Raw genomic sequence first — 20,468 nt, 5'->3', positions numbered from 1 at the left:
GGCCCCAGTCTTGCCCCATCGGCTGCCATGCCCTCCTTGAAGCCCGACTCCTAGACTCCGGAGGACTGAGCCCCCACCGGAACTGGGCGTGGGCTTGGGCCTGGGGTGAGGGACGGAAAGAACAAGCAGGAGTGAAATGTTTTGAGCACAACTGGCTGTGCGTGACATGTGCAGCGAAGAACATCAGCTCTTGGCCTCTCCCTCCCACCTCCAAAGTCCAGAACCACTGGCAGAACTTACTTTATTAAAAAAAATGACGAAACAGGTCTGTACATATTTACAGGCGGGGGGAGGGGGGCAGGGAGGCACGGGTCCAGCAGCAGGGGCGCAGCCCACTCACTTCTTGGAGAGTTTGACTTGCTTGTGCTTGGGGGGCGCCCACTTGAGACAGACCGAGTCCACTGTGGGGAGAGAGGCATGAGAGGCAGGGCTGGGCCTCTGGGCCCGGGCCAGGTTTCACCTCTAGGCGAGAACAAGGGCATACTGAGTCCTGGGGAGGGGGCAGGGAAACCTTGGGAATGAGGAGCCTGCCCCAGGCTTCCGTCCCAGGAGCTGGTCGGACCAGTTTGGGATCATGTAACAGTCAAAAGGTAGCTTTGGCTCCCAGTAGATCTTAACACCTACCCCCTGACCACACACACCCTGGGCAGCCCCCCACTTACCTGTTATGGGTGGTTTCTTATACTGGGCACTTTTGAGGTGTTCTTCTACCAGCTTGGGTGTGACACAGATCACATGCTGGCCCTTCCAGTACTTGACCATGTTGAGGGACTGTAGGGTGCTGATGATGTCATTCTGGGTGATGCTAGTCATCTGGCTGCAGAAAGGGATTAGCACGGACGTTGGGGAGAGTTCCCTTGTGGGGTCGGACTGGGACAGCAAAAGGGGACAAGGACATGGGATCATGGCCAATCTTGGAAGAGTCCTTCCCTCTTTAAGGGTTCCAGGGCCCTCACCTAAGGTCCTTGATGGATAGTGTGCCCCGGAAGTCTCGCAGAATCTCCAGCAGGACCCAAGACCAGTAGCTGCGGTAGCTGAGCTTGCCCAGGTCGGACAGCGGCTTCTCAGGGGAGCCGACCGTGCTCTCTAGCTTGGAGAGCTCGTAACCTGGCGGCGGTGGAAAGGAGGGTTCGGAGGACCCTGCCCCGCCCTGGCGCCTCCCCCCCTCCCCCGCCATGGCACCCCCACCACAGCTGCCCCTTCCTCCATAGGCTAGGAACCACTCACTGAAAGCAATGAGGAATTTGCCATAACCACGGCGCTGGTAGGGGGGCAGGGTCAGGATGCAGGCCACATTGTTCCCATCTGGAGACTCCTTCTCCTACAGGGATGTGTGTGGTCAGGACCTCTGGGGAGGTTCGGCCCCTTCTGCCAGTCAAAGTCCCCACCCTCCCTCAACCTGGGCTTCCCAATCCAGCACCTTCGAGAAGTAGCCAACGATGTGGGCCCCCTGCCTGTCCACCTCAGTCAGGATGTAAAAGACGAAGGGCTCCACGTCAAAGTACAAGGTCTTGTGGTCCAGGAAAAGCTTGGCGAGCAGACACAGGTTCTGACAGTAAATCTGAGGGGCAGGGGAGGTGGAAGCAGGCTCAGGGAGCAGGTATAACTCCCCACCTAGCTTCTCGGAGGCCTGGGCAGCGGCCGCCACCCGCTCTGCAAACGCCCGCCTTCAGAGAGCAGCCAATGCCGAACCGCTGAGAAGTGCCCCCCCCCCCCCCCAGAACAAGAGCGCTTAGAACCGAAAGGAGTCTTACAGTCATTTTCTGGATGGACAGGGAAACTAAAAACCAGAGAGCTCGATTAATCAGTGACCGCTTCTCCCCCAACCCCCGTGCAAAAAGGTGAGTTGCTTTGTTTTGTTTTTTTAAAGATTTTATTTATTTATTTATTTATTTATTTATTTAGAGAGAGTGTGTGTGTGCGCGAATGGGGCGGGGGGGGGGGGGCAGAAGGAGATGAGAATCCCAAGCCGACTCCACACTGAGTGCAGGGCTGGATCTCATGACCCCGAGATCATGACCTGAGCCAAAATCAAGAGTCAGACACTCAACCGACTGAGCCACCCAGGCGCCCCAAAGGTGTCTGTTTAAGTTATAGCATGGGAACAGGAGTCATGGGCAGGAAAAGCTCTTTTTTTTGTTGTTGTTTTAAAGATTTTATTTTTATGTACTCTCTACACCCAACATGGGGCTGGAACTCACAACCCCGAGTGCAGGGGTCACACGCTCCACCGACTGAGCCAGCCAGGGGTCCCAAACAGTTACCACTTCTGAGTGCTAAATAGGAGTTCAATCTTCAGGGACATTAACTTTTAGGTTTCAGATCAGGAAAGTGAGGCTCAGAGGAGCTAAGTGGCTGGTGTAAGGCTCCATGGCTGGTGAGTGCTGGGGCAGGATTCAAACCGGTAAGTGCGTTCTGTCTTATCCGTAGCTGTATCCCCAATACCCAGCACGAGGCGAAGCATGAAGCCTGGTGCTTGGTAAATGTTTGCTGGATGGATGAGCTTTGAGCCTGATTCCAAAGCCTGAGTGGTCTGCCCACTTGGCCACACGCTTCTGCTGGGCCTCAGCAGCCTCCTTGCAGTAGGCCCAAACACCTACCCAGGCTAGAGACCAATATCAGGACGGATAATGAGACCTTGATGTTGGCTTCATGGCACAGATCAGGAGACCCTCTGGTTTATGACACCTTTTACATCCACTCTTATTTGACCCAACAATTGTGAAGTCTGGCATTGCTAGCCCATTTTACCTAGGAGGAAACTGAGGTTCCGGGAAGAGGCAGTCCCTGGCCGAGGCTTCAAAGTTAACAGGGTAGAGTTAGAGAGAACACCCACGTCTCCTGCTAGAGCCCTTTCTGCCACTCCCCCTGTTCATGCTCAGAAAGGCAAAGCACGGGGACCCAGGCCAGGCTAAGAGCCAATATTCCCCTTGAGCTATTTACCTCAAGGCTGGCTGAACTCAAGGAGGTCACCAATAATAACAAAGGCCTATGTTTACTAAACACCTACTTGATGCCTTAAGTACTTGACATTGCTCATTTGTTCCACCAACAATCCTATTAGGTAAACATAACCATGACTCCTGTCCTACAGATGAGGAAAGAGGAACAAACAGCGTTAAGTCACTTGTCCACAGTCAGCTAGTCAATGACAGCACTGTTTGAAGCAAGAGCCACCTCAGAAGCCTGCCCTCTAGGCCTTACCCTCTACCGTCCCCTTCCCTGGGAAACAGGGACATTTGGTCAGAGCTTCCCAGACTGACCAGGCAAAGGCCAGGTGCTCAATGGCAGCAAAGCAAGGCCCCAAATGCCCCACCCTGCCCCACCAAGGTCCTCCTGCCAGAAACAAGGAACTCTGCGGCCAGAGCTACCCAGCTCTCTGGCAGCAAGTCACACAAAGCCGTCCCCTCCCAGGGAAGAAAACTTTCCTTCAGGCAGAAAGAGAAAGCGCTTCTAGAAGCAGCCTCAGGCATGACAATCTCTACTCTGGGCCAGGACTGCCCCAACCTAAGCCACCCCATCAGGAGGAAAGTCTTCAGGGACAGAACAGAAACCCTGTCCCCCAGGCTGGCGCCCCAGAGCCGGGTGTTTACCGGGCACCAACCACAGGCCAAGCGCCAGGCTAAGCATGACCTCACAGGTCTCTCCCGGGTGGGGGCTTGTCCTCAGGCTGGCCTCTACCCTTCAGCGACAATGAGGATCATCCAGGAGGTGCTTCCCCCCACCTCCCCACAGCACTTCCGGCCCCCTAACTCACCTTGTGGTCTTTGCCATCGACCTCATACACAGAGATGTTGCTCTTGCGATAGATCTCCTTCCCGGGGGGCTGCCGCCACTGACACTGGCCCTGGGGAGTAGGGACGGGGAGACAAAGGCTTGAGACCTTGAGGTTTTCTGCTAGGTGCCCCCATCCCACCCTGTGTGGCTTGCAACAGGTCTCTCTTCTGTTTCCCCATCTACAGACCCTGGGCTCCGTACTTCACCTACATCACGTAAGCCTCCCAACTACCTGAGGAGACAGAGCCTATTTTACAGATGAAGAAACCGAGGCGCAGAGAGGCTAAGTAACTGGCTTGAATATCACACAGCTAGATGGTCTCAAGTTCAGGCCAGCCTAGCTCTGGAGGACTCTGGAGGGCTCTCATCCATGACACTGGCAATCCCTAAACCGCACACATTTGCCTCAGGTCACGCCCTCTGGGAAACGCCCTGCTGCGCTAGCCTGCGAGCCCCCAGCACCCCACCCCCGGGCCACCCCTGCCAACGCCTCCCATCCGTCCCCACCTTCCAGCCCCATTGCTCAGGGGCTACGCTCACTTCCTCTTTTGCCCCGAGGAACCTCGCACTGGGCTGGCCCCGATAAACATGTAGTGTCTGGGGTGACCTGAGGAGGTGGTAAGGGCGGGGATTACCGTCCCCATTCCACAGGAGAGGAAACTGAGGCCTGGGGGAAGGCAGCGAGTTGGCCAAGGTCACACCAGCCGAGGCAAGGCCAGGCCTAGAACCCGGGTCTCTTGAGCCACGGGCAGCTTTTCCTTGGACTCAACTCTGCTGGACCTGTCTCTCTTCCCTATCCCTGCTGCCTCGGGCCCGCAGCCTCCACGGCCGCCTCTCTCACCGGGCCCAACCGGCCCAGGCTCACCAAGTGGAAACGGTAGCTCTTCTCAAATTTCATGTACTTGAGGCAATACTCGCAGAGCCACAGCTTGGGCTGTTTCCCGTAGTCTTCAGGGAACGGTGAGAAGTACCAGGCATCGATCTCGTAGTTCCCGATGTGGATCTTGTCCACGTACTTCACCTTGGTGATCTGTGAGTAAGGTGGGAGCGCAGGGCAGTGGCTGGCTCAGTCGGGGCAAGGGAAGGCGGCCGAGGGAGCGCCCGCGGGCAGGAGCCCGGCCCCTGCTTACCGCCTCGTGTTCCTTCTCCAAGGCTGCTGTGGTGGGGTCCATCTCTGCGTAGGTCTGGGCAAGGACAGAGCCGGGAACAGAGGTGAACAGAAGTGGTGCTCAAGCTGTCCCTCCCCTGAACCAGAGCCCGGTGCTTCCCTCCTATCTTCCAGACCTCATCCCCCGGATGACACTAATAACCGCACGAACAGCTAACTTGTTTGACTCGGTTTTGAAGCTGGCTGGGCCAAGCTCCTCTCCTGCCTTTCCACCCACCCACCCACACATCCCTCATGCCCACGTTTGGACCTTTTGCCAGATGAACAGGGCTAGGAGCAGGAGGCCCGCTTCCGGTCCTTGGGCTATACAAAAGGATCAATCCAGCTCTGCCAAAATTGTCATGAGGCAGATGAAGAATGGATCTCCTCTTCCGTGCCCATAGCAGGAACTGGTGCTGGACTCCCCAGCGTGACCTGACCTCTTTCCTGAGCACCAGGTCCAGGGAGCTGCCTGCTCCCGAGGTCCCTCCCGCAGCCACATCAGACTCGAGGTGTCCGGAAAGGAACTCAACCCGTCCTCCCTGCAGACCTATTCATCCTCCCGGGGTCCCCGTCTCACTGGGGGCATCACCTTCAGTGTAGCTCCTCCTCCTCTCAGCCTGGCATTCAATCAAGGGCCACGGTCCGTCAGTTCTACCTCCCTGATGTCTCTGCAATCGGTCCCTCTCTGGAACTCTCCTCTGTCCAACTCCAAAGAGCCACTGCCACCATCTCAAGTCTGGACCATTAACGACGCCTCCGCAGATTCCCAGCCTCCAGTCGCAGCCCCTCCACGTCTACACTCTCAAGGCCCCTCTTTCTGTGGCCTTCGTGCTGTGAGCATGCAGTTCCCTCTCCTTCGCCGCCAAAAAACACTTACTCAACCTCGAGCAGAGCGTGAGCCAGGGGAGTGTGAGATGAGGCAGTTTTGTGAGCCATCGTGTGTAATCATTTTTTACTGGGCTCTTTCCTGTCCTTCAAGGCTTCGCGCCCAGCCCGCGCCCTGCCCGTCCCCTCCCGGAGACCTGACTGAATTCTTCCGACACACAACACACCCTCTCCTTTCCAAGTCGGGAACGCGCTGGTTAACAGCAATCCCCTCTGACTGCTCCCACTTAGTTTCCCTGATTTTCCCAAGTCCTTAGAAGGCAGAGACTAGAAGTCATGTCACACTCCCAGCACATCCTGTTCCTCAGCCAGACTCTGTAGGAGCAACCAAGCACAGCCTGATAATGGAGAGAGGGCCCAAGAAGGCCTATGACCTACACCAGGGGAGACAGCAGCCTCGCCCTGCAGTTGAGAAGGGAGGAAGGAGTCAGCATTTTACCCAGACCCCCTTCCACAAAGCACTTTGCTTGTCTGGCCTCATGTAACCGTTTCGGCCACCCTGAGATGTAGCCTTTTTATTTTGATTTTACAGAGAAGTAAATAGGCAGGGAGAGGTGAGGTCACCTGCCCTTGGGGACTAGCTAGCTGCCATTTATTCCAAGTGCCAAACACTCCACAGGCAGTATTTTCTTTAGTCCTCACAAAGACCCTGAGACAAGAGTGCTCATTATCCACACTGCACAAAGAGCGGCAAGGTTACAGAACTGGTACCCAGCACCATTGAGCACAGGACCCTGGTTGGTCTAACTCCGAGCCTAACCCCTGCAAAGATGCGAGAAGAAAGATTTTCCTCCTCATGTGCCTCTTTAAAAACCCACTTCCCAACTCTCATAAAAGACAATCCTCTTCTGCAAATGCATTAAAGAACTACAAAAACACTACTTTTCTTAAATGCTGCAATTTATTTAGAATTAAACATTAATTAGGCTCCGAAGAACCTTGCTGATTATTAACTCGCCGATTATCCATCCTTTGATTTTATCACCTCTGGCCCATTGTCATCCGCCCTGCCAACTACCAGCTTCGACGTACATTTTTAAGACTTAAATTTGCCAGCGCAACCTGGTCGAGGAACTAAGAGAAACTTAGACCTGGCCACGTGTGGCTATGTGAATTCGTTAAGTTGAACACAAAATGAATTTTTAGCCACACCAAACACATTTCAAGTGCTCGGTCACCACATATGGTTAGTGGGGCTACTCGATCGGACAGTACAGATATATTTCCACTAATCACAGGAAGGTCAACTGGACACTGCTGCCTTAGACCCTGAGGGGTCTTTCTAGCTTAGGGTATTTCAGATTTTTTTTGAAATGCAGTCAGCACTGTAAACCAGTTGACCTATCTGTGTATACACAGTACATGTATCTGTACTTGAAATAAAAGCTTCTCACAAATAATTCTTACCTTTAATAAAGGGCAACGTACTGTGGTATTGCCTATCTTACCCTATTTCTTTCTTTTTTTTTAAAGCAGGCTCCACACCCAGCGTGAAGCCCAACGCGGGGCCTGAACTCATGACCCTGAGATCAAGACCTGAGCTGAGATCGAGCCGGACACTTGACCGACCGAGCCACCCAAACGCCCCATATTTTTATTTTATTTTTTTTAAGTAATCTCTCCACCTAACATGGGGCTTAAACTCACACAACCCCGAGATCAAGAGTTGCATGCTCCACCAACTGAGCCAGCCAGGCGCCCCTCTCTTTCATTTTTAAATTTAAAAGCCTGTTACAACCCACTGAGCTAATTTGGCTATGCCCCACAGCTGGAAAAAACATTGGCCCAAAGCACACAATGAGCACTCAGAAGGAAGACGTCACACTGGCTGAAACTAATGAATGTCTAAGTGCTTGAGAACTCAATAAACCCCGGTCTCATCTACACTCCCCATTTTACAAATCAAGAAACTGAGGCTCAGAGTGGGGGGAAATAACCCCCAGGGGTGGCATGGGTTGGGGAAAAATACCCAGGTTTTGGATCAAGAAGGATCCTTCCAGGTTTTGGATCAAGTGGCCCAAGTTTCCAGGACGTGGCAAAGTCATGGTTAAGGGCTGGTGCCCTGAAGTCGGACAATCCAGTTGGCAAATCTAATTCCTGACCAGGTTCTTAAACCTATCTGTTCTTCCCCTATAAACTGGACACAATAATGATGCTTACCTCACAAGGTTGCTGTGAAACTTCAGGGAGATCATGTATTAAAATACTTAGCCTAAAACTTTGGCTCACAAGCCAATAAATGTTTGCCATTATTATTCTAATTCCAGCCCACCCTTTTACTAGCTGTGTAACCTTGGGCATGTTACCTAACCTCTCTGATCCTGCTTTCCCACCTACAGAAACCATTATCCCCGTGGCACTTTAATTGTTAGGAAGGATATGATGAGCTTATATACGTGCAGGACTCAGCACGGTGCTTGGCAGCAGCAAGTGCCCAATATCATTCATTCTCTTCCTTCCTTTTGGACTTCAATTCTTTGTCTAAGGTGGCACAGCAAATAGGAGACAAAGGAGGCTAGTGGTGCAGGAGGCCTGAGTTCCAGTCCCAGCTGTGCCATTTCCTGTGAGACTGCAGCCAAGTGCTTGCCCTCTCTGAGCCTCATTTTTCTTCTGTGAAGAATATTTGACAAAACACAGGTAAAGTCCCTGACACACCGTAGGAGCTTTAGAAACGGGAGCTGCTGTGGTTTGGGCACTGGGACTCAAGGGAGCTGGCAGAGGCAGCTGAGCCTCCTGGGGCCTTGGAGAAGGGGAGGGGGCCCGGACCTTCTGCACGTGGTTGATCTCATCATGCTTGCGCTTTTGGTTGCGAGTGATCTTGCGCTCAGGCTGCTCAGCCAGCTCGCTCAGGTACTTCTCTGAGTTCTTCTGCACAGCATCTTTTACTGTCTTGGTCAGCGCCAGCCGGTTCTTGTCTACCCATTCGTCCAGTCGCCGGTTAACTGTGAGGATGGGCCATGAGGGTGCTGCCCTTCCACCCCTCTCCCCAACCCCCACCCAGGCCCGATGCCCCCAAGTCACTCACAGCCCACGTAGTGTACATAGAATTCCTCTCGGCCCTCCTGATCATTCACTCGAGACTGAATCACTTCAGCAGAATCTGTGAAAGAAAAAGGCTAGGATCATCAGGAAGGCAGACAGGGATGGGACAAGAAGGATCCTTCACACCGAGGAGCAGTTTCCAGATGCCAGGGCCATACATAGGCTAACATCACCTGCCTACATCTGCCATTCCATCGATCACTGCCTGTGAAGTGGGCCAGGTTGGAGCTGTTACTCTTACTTTGCAGATGAAAAACTGAGACTTACCCAGGCTCACGTATTTGAAAAGTGCTAAGAAGCTAACACTTAACTGGGTTTAAGTCTGGCTTCAAATTCAATGCTTGTGTTATACTCAGTTGTTCATTTGTTCAGGAGTCATGAGGGCTGGCTCTGGGTTTATATATAATCCTAGCTCCCCACTTCCTTTATTTAACGGCAAATTATTTTGGTTGAGCCTCAGTTTCTTCATCTACAAAATAGGGATAATAGTGCCCACCTCAGAGGGAGAGTCAATGCCTCTAAAGCTTTTTTAGCATAGTGCCTGACAACTGACAGACCATTCAACAAATGAGTAAGGCAACCACTGCGTGTCTGGTCCTATGCTGTGTTATTGCTGGGTAGAGAGGACATTGCAGTGAATCACAAGATGCCCTGCCCTCCAGAAATTCCCACTTTGATAGGGGAAGATGCAGACTGACAATGACAACATAATGTCACATATACCATGGCTGACTGAGGTATGAAGAAAATGTTGCAGGCACATACAGAAGGGAACGACTCACTCTGCCTGAAGGAAATCAGCAATGGCATCACAGGAGTTATGGTATGTTAAAAGGTTGAGTAAGCGCTAGCCAGGTGAACCAGGCAGGAGAAAGGGAAGAAAGGGCATTCAAAGCAGCGGGCACAGGCGGTAAAAGGCATATGGTCTTCAGTGGGTACAATGTGGTCTGCTCCGGCAATGGCCTTTGCTAGGAGTGGCTAGAAACCAGAGAGGTCACAAAGATGCACGCCATTCTAAGGAATTCGGGGTTTATTCTGAAGATGGGGGGGGGAGGAAAAGGGAAGCTCGTTTTTGTGTTTCCGTAGGTCCTCTCCGTTGGCAGTTGTAGAAGAGGGCTGGAAGAGGAAGTCGCAGAGACAAGACACACCAGCAAGGAACCACGGTTTTGTCTGAAAAGGCAATGAAGCCTAAGATTGGACAAGCAAGTGGAATGGAAGCCCTACACAGCATTAGAAGAACTCGGTGACTGTGGTGACTACTGCGGTTACGAGGCGGCGCCCGGGAGATCCCGAAACTCCGCGTTCTTCCCTCAAGCCCCGCCCTCACGACGCCCAGCCCCCGAGAGAACCCGCCTTCAGACCCCGCCCCCTGGCCTTGGGCCCCGCCCTCACGCCAGGTGCTGTCCGGGCGTCGGCACAGGTACGTTTCTCCGATCTCCACGGTGACTTCCGGCTCGCCGCGCGCCGGGGTCGGGGGAGAGACGCGGCCCGGGGATGGGGCGGTCCCCTCGACCGCCGCATTCTCCCCGGGCCCGGGATCGCTCTCCCCCGCGACCCCTGAAGCCGCCGCCGCAACCGCCGCAGTTGCTCCCTGTGCCGCCATCGCTGTAGTGGAGATGACGCCAGAATCCGGCGCCACGCAGCCCTTTAGTTCCGGGTCAGCGACGCGTGGCGGAGGCCGCTACCGGCTTGAGGGTGGGGTCTGTGATGTGGGAAGAGCTCATTGGTTAGTGCGGCTTTCCAACCGCCCCCGCCCCCCCGGCCCCCGGACAAGTTTGACCTTTCTGTGCCAATTGGTCTGGAATTTTTTTTTTTTCCGTCTGGAAATATGGCTGAACCCCCGAGTTGAAAGAGGAGGAAGACTTTCCTGATGTGATGACTCAGCCCAATCTTTTTAAAGGGCCTGGTACCCGAGGAAGCCAGGATGTGCCACTTACCGGAGGCGCTGCCCCCACTTCACCCGGTACCGGGCGAGCCAGAGCGGCCTCCCTGGCTGCCTGGCTTAGGGCTTTGAGCCTGGAATTAACACCCACCCCCGCGCCGCCCGTTTCCGCCAGACTAACCCAGATCACCCCTTTTATAGAGATTGAGGGAGCTGCCTTCCTTGTTCAGGGTGAGGGAGACAGGACGTCTGTTGTCCAGGGATAGCGAGTAAATTGCTCTCATAGAATGAAACCTTTCTAAAGAAAGGACCAGGTCCCCTACAACAGACATCCCTTTAGGGTGTCAAGCTAGTCAAAGGCAGTGGGACATACTGGAGAGCGTCTTGGGCTTAGTGAATGAGGAATCCAGAGTTCTGACCCTACTCCGGGTAAATTGTACAAGGGTGTCCATCCTCGGAGCGACCGTAAAGGTTAAATTACATATAACTGTATAATCCATATAGCTATATAAAGGGTAAGCCATATATTTACCTGTCTCTTCTGTATATAAGTGTGTTGCACAGTGTCAAACACGGTAGGTGCTCAATAAACATTCTTTTTGGCCATTCTCTGAATCTTCTTTGACTTATAAATTGGTTACTGGGATTAAAAGCAATTCTAACGGGGTGGAATGTTCAAGGCCTGAGGATGGGGCTCAGGTTTCAGATCAAGAAATAGTGGAGTTCGTTGGGAGTGAGGTGATGGCAATGGGAAGCACTGGTAACTTGGCTTTGGGGAAATTAAAGAATTGGGGGGAGAGTGGGCAGTGAATGCCAAGTGTCTGGCTGCATAAGAATCCAAAGAAATAAGTCAGGCAATAAAAAAAATTGCAATGCCCTGGGGCGCCTGGGTAGTGCAGTTGGTTAAGCGTTGGACTCTTGGTTTTGGCTCAGGTCATGATCTCGGGTCATGAGATCGAGCCCCATGTGAGGCTCCATGCTCAGCACAGAATCTGCCTAAGACGGTTTCTCTCTCTCCCTCTCCCCGGCCTCACCCTCTAAAATAAATCTTAAAAAAAAGAAAAAAATTCCAGGGGCACCTGGGTGGCTCAGTTGTTAAGCTTCTGTCTTTGGCTCAGGTCATGATCCCAGGGTCCTGGGATGGAGCCGTACATGGGGCTCCCTACTCGGTGGGAAGCCTGCTTCTCCCTCTCCCACTCCCCATGCTTGTGTTCCCTCTCTCACTGTCTCTCTGTGTCAAAAAATAAAATCTTTAAAAAAAATTCCAGGGGCGGGCGCCTGGGTGGCTCAGTTGGTTAAGCGACTGCCTTCGGCTCAGGTCATGATCCTGGAGTCCCGGGATCGAGTCCCACATCGGGCTCCCTGCTCAGCAGGGAGTCTGCTTCTCCCTCTGACCCTCTTCCCTCTCGTGCTCTCTGTCTCTCATTCTCTCTCTCTCAAATAAATAAAATCTTTAAAAAATAAAAATAAAAATAAAAAAAATTTCAGGGGCGCCTGGGTGGCTCAGTTGGTTGGGCGACTGCCTTCGGCTCAGGTCATGATCCTGGAGTTCCTGGATCGAGTCTCGCATCGGGCTCCCTGCTCAGCGGGGAGTCTGCTTCTCCCTCTGACCCTCCCCCCTCTCATGTGCGCGCTCTCTCTCTCTCTCATTCTCTCAAATAAAATAAATAAAATCTTAAAAAAAAAATTCCAATGCCTTCTCCCACTCCCCATACCACCCCCCATCTTCAAGACTGTTATTCTCTCCACCCAGGGTTCTGGTGCCTCACTTTTGACTTCACCCAACATCTTGTTACAGGGGTGCTGTCCTTTCTAGTTGAGGATTAGCCTGGGCTTTATAAATCCTTGATCCAGGTTACTACACCAACCTCCTCACTATTCTCCCTCTAATCCTCCTTCTCATGTGCAAATCTGTTACTTCTAGAACTGTGTAGATGCTTCACCCAGACCCTCTGGAATTTCTTTTTGTTGCTTCTTCAGATCCAGATTACCTTTGATGTGCTTTCAAAAGCCAGAGGCTCTTTGTCAAACTATCCCTTGGGCTAAGAGAGCCGTTTTGCCTTAAAAAAGTTGAAAAGGTGGGTGTGGGGGTTGGGGGGGTCGAACGGGGCAGGCACACACCTGGGTGGCTCAGTTGGTTAAGTGTCCATCCGACTCCCACTTTCAGCTCAGGTCAAGATCTCAGTGATGTGTCCAACTCCGATTTTGGCTCAGGTCATGATCTCAGGGTTGTGAGATTGAGCCTTGTGTTGGACTCCGGGCTCAGTGCAGATTCTGCTTGGGATTCTCTCTCTCCCTTTCCCTCTCGCCCTCCTCTCTCTCTTTTTAAGATTTTATTTATTTGACAGAGAGAGACACAGCGAGAGAGGGAACACAAGCAGGGGGAGTGGGAGAGGGAGAAGCAGGCTTCCCGCCGAGCAGGGAGCCCGATGCAGGGCTCGATCCCAAGACCCCGGGACCATGACCTGAGCCGAAGGCAGACACTCAACGACTGAGCCACCCAGGCGCCCCCCCCCCCTTCTTGCGCACGCTCAAATAAATAAAACCTTTAAAAAAAAACAAAACTGCAAAGGGAAGTTTTCAGCTTGAAAGTTTAAGTACCTACCCACCCCTACTTCCCAACGGATGATTGTCAAGCAGAGTTCATCAATGACTATGGAACTTAGCTCTTCTGCCTCCACCTCTAAGGCAGAACTTAGTAGCTGGCTCTGAACTTTTGCCTGAGATGACATCCTTGTCTGGCCTCCTGCCCTTCCCTTTCCTGCTTCCCCTACTCCCTAACTGGAGCACTTTCTCAACAAATCACATGGACACAAACCCTCCTTTCAGCGTCTTCTCCTGGGAAATCCAACTGGAAACATCCCTCTCTAGCTGAAGATCTGTCCATGGATTCCTGCTGCCTACAGGAGAAAGCCCATGCTTCCTGGCCAGATTCCAGCCTCAACACCCCCGTGCCAGAGCCAGCAGGATTTTCAGCCTGGTAAGTCACATCTGACATCCAGATACAATTCCTGTCTCCCCTCAACCCCCCACTTCCATCACCAGTCCCACCAAGCAGGCTTTCAGGCCTTTCTTCCCCCTCCCTTGGGTCGCCACCTGCTGTCTGGAGCCCTTTTCTTTTGCCCCCCCTACCAGGGCCCCACTGTCCCCTGGGGCATGCCGGGATATAATCTTGTGTGTTCCTTTTTCTTGGCAGAAGCAGGCACAACTGGCAGGCAGTATTTTTAACCTCACTCAGGCTCAGGAATCAGGTGGCTCAGGAGGTTGCCCAGTCTGGTAACCTTCACCTCCAGAACCTGTGACTCAATAAGGGAAGTGTCAGAACTGAGGCCTGAAGCTGGGCCAACTTGGGCCTTCGATATCGCCTGGGACCCAGAAACATCTGTTACATGAAATTTAGCATTTGCTAAATGAAAAGAGATTTGGGGGCAATTCTATACCTGGCCTGACAGGCTGTCTGGACAGTTCGAGACTGGGACACGAGCTACTTAAACCCAAGGGCCCAGGGAACCAGAACAGGGTGGAAACAAAAGCCCACCTGCCCTCCCCACACACGGGGCCCAAGAGGGCATTCAAAATGTGAACTTTAATAACAAACAGCAGGTCAAGGTAGGGGTTCCCCAGAAACGAGAATAACGGAGCTGGTGTTGGAGGTCTCAAGGGTCCCCACTTCCTCTCCTCCAAGGCCTGGAGGCAGGGAAGCAGTGGGCCTCTGTAGAGGAGGGGTGGCACCGGGCTCCATGTAATTCCATCTGTTTGGGGCCCTAAGACCCAAGATGCAGCAGCATGTGGAGCAGGGTGGCACCCTGCCTCACCCAGAAGGTCCTGGCAGGGTGGAGGGCCCAGGCTAGGCAGGCAAGTAGGCCAAGGGATATGGGGTCAGATGCGGAAGCTTTCCTCTCGACCGTCGATGTGCCGGAGCCTCAAGTAGACATCTGTGCCAATGCCCTGCAGGGACTGCAGCCGAAGGGAACCACCGAGGTACTCCGCGTAGGCCCGTGAGGTGGGTAGCCCGAAGCCAAAGCTGGGATGGGCAGGGGCATAGGACAGAGGCTTCAGAGGCTTGAGTCTCCTGGGGCCCCCCCATCCCTCCCTCCTAGCCAGGCAGGGCCTCACCCATGCATGGGCCCGGACTGGCCGCCACTGTGCATGTCCAGGTGGCCAAAAAGGGGGCTGATCCGGGGGTCCTGGGTGCTGGCTTCAGCTGTAGTGAAGTGGTAGTCCATAACCCGATCCAGATCTTTGTGAGCGATTCCCCCGCCCCGGTCTGAAATCCTGGCAAGATGGTGATAACATGGGCTGGGCTCAGCTTTGGTGGGGGCCTCACTACCTCCCAAACAAACAGTGCTAAGTCTGCCTTCTTGCCCCTTCCACCCAAAGATGGAATGTGATCCACCTAGACCCTGGGGCCTTGTGTTTTATAAGCAACATCCTTCCATCCTCACTTCTGCCTGGGCCACTGGCTGCTGTACCTTCTCACGGGATTTTACACTTAACTGTCAACCCAACATCCTAACTCCCCACTCCAGGCCCCTCAGTTGCTGACAAGGATAGGGCCCTGGCACCTGCAGCCGGCCCCAGATCCATTCATACCCAGCTCATGGCATTCTCAGAACCAGAGAGTATCTTGTCTGACCAGTGGAGCAGGTCCTGGCTCAAGGTCATGCAGCAAGGAAGAAACAGTGCCTGGAACCCCCACGTATCCTAGCCTAACTCCCACTCAGGGCAAACCTGATGACGAGATCGATATCATTGTTGGCGATGGTGATGACCACATCTGGGACATTGTAAGGAGTGTCTAGGTGACTCTCCATCGTGGCTCTACGCGGGGAGGAAAGACCAGTAGGTGGTGGTACCCCAGCCTCATCCCAGTTCCTGTCTGCCCCCTTCCAACATATCCAGCCAGCCCACCTCATGGCATTCTTGAGGAGCTCAGGCAGGATGTAGTCCAGCGGCATAGGGATGAAGGGGAAACGGGCGGCCACATGTCCGTTGATGCGGACGCGGGGGGCATTGCCATACTTGTGCTCACATAGGCGTCTGTGGATAGGAGCAAAGTTCAAACCTAGACCAGTGATTCTCAGATGGCGGTGATTCTGCCCCCACCACCCCCAGAGGAATTTTGCAATTTCTAGAGATATTTTTCCTTGCCACAACCGGGAGTTGCATTGAATAGAAGCCAGGGATCCTTCTAAAGATCCTAACAGGCACAGGACAGCCCCTAAGAATTATCTGACCCAAAATGCCACATTTGAGAAACCCTGCCGTAGGCAAGGGCTCAGACCCAAGCCTTCCCACCCAGAAGACATCCACCCCCTTAGCTGTTCTAGCCTCACCTGGCAAAGTCCACCCACTTTTCAATAATCTTCTTTGGCGATAAGCGAGTGCAGATGATGCCAACAAAGTCGGGCTGGCAGGAGAAAGAAAGTCAGGACTAAGCAGTACCTTGACCCACACCTCGGCCACCAAATGCTTGCAATCTCTCTGGACCGCTGAAGCAGCCCCAAGCCTCTCCCAGGCCATTGGTCCAGTCCCCAGCCCAAGGGAGACCCTGGCTCAGTCCCCTCTGCCCCACCTGGTAGGTCTCTCAGGTCTCTCCCAGCACCCCACCTTGTCCTCATGCAGCGCCAGATGATGTGTGGCCAACATGCGGATCCCAAGCCTCGAAGTCAGTGTCTTGTCCAAGAAGTAGCGGACAAGCTTCTCATCCTGTGAAGAGTGGGGCCTCAGAAACCCCGTGCCTTTCCCAGGCCCCCCGATAGGCCCGGGTGCCCACTGTGCTGCCCCTGACCTCTATGTGCTTCCGGCTCTCGCGCAGGCCCTCAGCTAAGAGGGTCACCACATCCTTGTGGTCGTCCAGCAGCTGTCGCACCAGCTGGCAGTACTGGGCCTCGTCCGCCTGGTCCTTGATCTATAGGCCACAGAGTCATGAGCTTGGATGTTTCAGCCCTGACCTCTCAGCCCCTCACCCTGCCCTGGCCCAGCCCTCACCGGAGGGAAGTCTGTCAGCTTCTGGAAGGCACGGATGTACAGCTCGTGCTGCAAGGAAGAGGTGTAGGAATTCACAGGGATGCCGTTGGCCCCTGGGTAGAGAACAGCCACCCATGCTTACCCATGGGGATTGCCATCCATCCCAACTCACTTGGTTTAAACCCCTATCATGGCCTTTTAAGCCTCGATGAATATGGAACTTTGGCCTCTTAAGGCCTGGGTCTGAGCCCTCTGGCCCTGAAACCTTTTGGCAGACAAGTTTCTGCCACTCTGGTCCTGTCTCCCAATATGTCCCTTGGGCAGTTGGGGGCACACTGATCTACAGTCCCCTCGAGAGAAACCCACGCCCCCCAGAGGCCACCTTACCACGTGCAGTATGGTAGGGTTGCAGCCAATGATAAAAGGAAGGCTACGGAAGCCCTTGATGCGGTGAGCGATCCTCACTGGCAACTCTTGCTGCAAGTACCGGGCACTTTTCTAGGAAAAAAGAGGGAAGTCAGGGCCAGGGCCTGAGTGGCTGTGCCAGGGCTCCAGGAACCAACACAGAAATAGGGGGCTGGAATCTTACCAGAAGGTGGCTGCCATCCTGAGAGCGGCCTGAATACAGCATCATGGTCGGAGTGAGGCGGACTGAGGGCTGGAGGGGCAGATGGGCTTTGAGCATTGGATCTGCAACGCCCCGCCCCCACCACATCAGCCCCACCCCTTCCCCGGACACCCACTCCAGCTCCGGACCTTCTCCGCTGCCACATCGATGGCCGACTGGTTGTAAAAGGAGGTGACAGTCTTGGAGCGCTCCCGCGCCATCTCCACGTGGTGCGTATCGGTGGCTGATGTGGAGCGGGCCCGGAGCGAGAGTGCAGGCCCCAGTAAGGGCCGGAGTGGAGGTCCGCTCCGGGGACCACTCCCCAGCACGGACGCCAGTATCATCGTCCTCTCTGCTCCTTTGTTTCTTTTTGGACTAGGTGGCCGCTAGCGCAGAGGACCAGATACACCGAGGCGACCCCAAAGCGGGGCAAGGGGGGTGTTGGGTGGGCAGGGGCTCTTTTCTGACTTCAGGAGCGACTGCAGGTCAAGGATGCTGACAAGCTCAGCCCCCAGGGAGCAGCTCCCATCTGCCGGGGGAGGGCGGGGGGAGGGAAGAGGGGAGTTGTAAGGATCCGAATCCAAACAATTCGCACCATCTCTCCACGTGGCACTGGTATCATCAGACCTGGGCAATCTCGACCCACCCATTCAACCACCTCCCCAAACACATACAGGCCAAGCCTGTACAACCTTGTTTTCCCGGGCTATTCTTCAACTTGACGCTCTATCTGGTGCCTGGAAGGGAGGGGATCCTCAGACCCGTCCAGCCTGAAAACAACACCCCTCCCGGTGGTTCTGGGCACCCTCGTTCAGGGGGCGGGGCTGACCCCTTACCCAACACCCTCAGACCCGGGCCCCCCAGGAGCGTGGCCTGCCCGTGTGTGGCACACACAGCTTTCTGCCCCCGGGGGCGGGCTGCATCGAAGTAGCGGCCCTGGAGTCGCCGTCTGGGTTCCCCCTCCGCAGGGTCACTTGGTTCGGCCCGCATCCCCCCTATATGGTAGATGCCATCCCCGTCCACGCGCACTCCGCGGTCCAGCTCGATGGCGGAGGCTACGAGCCAGCGCCGCCAAGCCTCCGCAGGCAGGGTCCGCGCCGGTTGCTCCACTTACCGCGGGGCCAGGGCCAGGGCCAGGGCCGAGGGCCGAGCGGAACGGCCCAACAGTCGACCGGCCGGGATAGCCGAGCCGCCTGCGCCCTCTGCCGCCGTGACGTCATGTGGCCTTGGGGGCCCGGTGCCTCCTGGGAGCTGTAGTTTGGAGCGAGACCATCCCAGCTATGCCCCTGCTGCTGGACCCCCAAATAAATTCCACGGCTCCTTCTACAGGTCTCTCGGAGTTATCTGTGGTCTCCCTGGGTCTCTGTCTCCTGCCTTATAAAATGGGCTTCCTGGGAGCGAAATGGGAGAGGGCGGGAAGACCCTTAGATGTGAAGCACACAGACCAAACCCTACCTGGTTCCCTTCCCTGCGGTCCCATCCTTCTCCTTCCATTTCTTGACTCATTTGTGGAAAAACCAGACTGCTGGTTCAAACCCTAGTTCAGCCACTTTTACTGTCTGGGGCAACTTACTTAAACTGCTCAATGCTTTAATTTCTGTGTTGGTATAATTAGGATCTATCAACTTTGGGGTTGTGTGCGTATATGAATTTATATATGTAAAGTACCTAGAACAGTGCCAGGCATGGAATTAGCACTATGTGAGTGTGTTATTATTACTCATTCGTGCCTGTCACTCTGATTGGGTGACTTTTCAGTGCCAGAAGAGGAGCTTGGGCATTGAATCAACTAAGTAGACTCTTCCCTGACCCACAGAGGAAGACAGTTTCAGTGTCATAAATCCTGATGAGGGCTGCACGGGATGGAAGCATCAAATAGGGTCTGGGACATTGGTACAGGTGCAGCTTGAGTAGGTCGTGGCCAGGTGCCCAAGCCGTAGTGGGAAGGGCATGACAAGACAGAGAACAGCCTGGATAATCTGAGGATATACCTGCAGCCATATGGAGTCTAGGAAGAAGAGGGGCCGAATGGGGTGACCAGAACCAGATCATAAAGGGCAAGAAGTCTGCGTTTGTCCTGAGATAGTAAGAAGTCACTGAAGGGTTTTAATTTGATCTGCTCTTTAGACACAACCCTGTGGCTGTAGTGTTTGGGAGATTGGGTGTTGGTGAGACCAAATGCAGAGAGACCAGTGAAAAAACAATTTACTTTTTCCAGGCAGGAGATGATGGAGGAGAGACCTTACTGTGTGTGTGTGTGTGTGTGTGTGTGTGTGTGTACTTGTATTTGTACTGGATTTTTCTTTACCATGGTTATATATTTTCTAAATTTTTTAATTTTAGTTTTATTATTTTTTAATATGTTTTGTTTAAGATTTTATTTATTTATTCATTTGTCAGAGAGAGAGAGAGCATAAGCAGGAGGAGTGGAAGGCAGAGGGAGAAGCAGACTCCCCGCTGAGCAGGGAGCCAGATATGGGACTGGATCCCAGGACCCGGAGATTATGACCTGAGCCGAAGGCAGACACTTAACCGACTGAGCCACCCAGGTGCCCCCTATTTTTTTTAATTTTTAAATTAAAAAAGGATTAAATGAAGCAGGCAACATCTTTGGAGCCCAAAGGCTGTCTTTAAACTTCAGCAGAGGTGGGACCCTTTACCATGGCTGGCCTGCCTGAGGAATTGGGGGAAGGTCTCCGTAGACCATGAGGATAGGGCTCCCTGAGTCTCTGGATTTCCTCTGTGCCCCCTCATCCCCACACCATTCCCACCCTTTCTTTTCCAGCATCCTGGCAATATCCTGGAGTGAGGCCGGGCGGCGACTCAGCTCCGGAGGCGGGCTCGGCTTGAGCCGGTGGGAAGAAGGGAGAGGGAAGGGTGGTTCCGGGGGCGAGGACAGCACGCGCCGAGAAGCAGAGGACTGGGAGGGCTTGCAGTGTGCCAGAGCTCCGTGCTCACGTGGCCGCGGCGCGTCCGGGAGAGGGGAGCTGTCACGGTGGCACAGAGGCGGAAGACGTCGGGCAGGACTTCACCCCGTTTAACCCGGCTCGCTCGAGCGGCGCGCCGCCTGAACCCGTCGCTGTCACCTAGCGGCCGAGGGTGGACATGCACCCAGGGCTTTCCTGACACTCCTGCAGAGCTCACCGCTGGTCAGG

General features: G+C 54.0%; 2 protein-coding genes across 4 annotated transcripts; both read right to left on the bottom strand.

Annotated features, from left to right (window-relative positions):
- Nucleotides 1–213: 213 nt before the first annotated feature.
- On the bottom strand, nucleotides 214–10,490 carry KAT8 (lysine acetyltransferase 8). Its single transcript, XM_027611603.2, has 11 exons — nucleotides 10,247–10,490; nucleotides 8,838–8,912; nucleotides 8,579–8,754; nucleotides 4,908–4,961; nucleotides 4,643–4,807; nucleotides 3,758–3,847; nucleotides 1,421–1,561; nucleotides 1,228–1,321; nucleotides 957–1,107; nucleotides 663–817; nucleotides 214–401 (listed from the first exon to the last, which is right to left on the bottom strand). The coding sequence occupies exons 1-11, from the start codon at nucleotides 10,455–10,457 to the stop codon at nucleotides 337–339; spliced, it is 1,377 nt and encodes a 458-aa protein (XP_027467404.1). The 5' UTR covers nucleotides 10,458–10,490; the 3' UTR covers nucleotides 214–336.
- A 3,455-nt stretch (nucleotides 10,491–13,945) lies between these two features.
- On the bottom strand, nucleotides 13,946–18,543 carry BCKDK (branched chain keto acid dehydrogenase kinase). 3 transcript variants are annotated; one of them, XM_027614059.1, is made up of 12 exons: nucleotides 18,428–18,543; nucleotides 17,463–17,842; nucleotides 17,296–17,364; nucleotides 17,094–17,204; nucleotides 16,728–16,775; nucleotides 16,528–16,647; nucleotides 16,347–16,445; nucleotides 16,073–16,146; nucleotides 15,648–15,776; nucleotides 15,468–15,557; nucleotides 14,853–15,011; nucleotides 13,946–14,760 (listed from the first exon to the last, which is right to left on the bottom strand). In XM_027614059.1, the coding sequence occupies exons 2-12, from the start codon at nucleotides 17,655–17,657 to the stop codon at nucleotides 14,616–14,618; spliced, it is 1,239 nt and encodes a 412-aa protein (XP_027469860.1). In that variant the 5' UTR covers nucleotides 17,658–17,842; nucleotides 18,428–18,543; the 3' UTR covers nucleotides 13,946–14,615. The 3 variants fall into 3 exon arrangements, with proteins under 3 accessions (XP_027469860.1, XP_027469861.1, XP_027469862.1); XM_027614060.1 differs by lacking the exon at nucleotides 18,428–18,543 and adding an exon at nucleotides 18,006–18,050; XM_027614061.1 differs by lacking the exons at nucleotides 16,528–16,647; nucleotides 16,728–16,775.
- Nucleotides 18,544–20,468: the final 1,925 nt, after the last annotated feature.

The sequence above is a fragment of the Zalophus californianus genome, chromosome 10 (genome assembly GCF_009762305.2).
Source record: "Zalophus californianus isolate mZalCal1 chromosome 10, mZalCal1.pri.v2, whole genome shotgun sequence".
Lineage (NCBI taxonomy): Eukaryota > Metazoa > Chordata > Mammalia > Carnivora > Otariidae > Zalophus > Zalophus californianus.
This window is presented reverse-complemented; position numbering and strand designations above follow the sequence as displayed.

Coding starts and splice junctions, on each gene's coding strand:
- KAT8 (XM_027611603.2), bottom strand. CDS start 10,457: ATGGCGGCACAGGGAGCAACTGCGGCGGTTGCGGCGGCGGCTTCAGGG. Junction 1,562..3,757: donor TCGATGGCAAAGACCACAAG/GTGAGTTAGGGG, acceptor CCTGCCCCTCAG/ATTTACTGTCAGAACCTGTG. Junction 818..956: donor CTATCCATCAAGGACCTTAG/GTGAGGGCCCTG, acceptor CCCTTTCTGCAG/CCAGATGACTAGCATCACCC.
- BCKDK (XM_027614059.1), bottom strand. CDS start 17,657: ATGATACTGGCGTCCGTGCTGGGGAGTGGTCCCCGGAGCGGACCTCCA. Junction 17,205..17,295: donor AGGATGGCAGCCACCTTCTG/GTAAGATTCCAG, acceptor CTTTTTTCCTAG/AAAAGTGCCCGGTACTTGCA. Junction 14,761..14,852: donor CAGTCCGGGCCCATGCATGG/GTGAGGCCCTGC, acceptor TGCCCATCCCAG/CTTTGGCTTCGGGCTACCCA.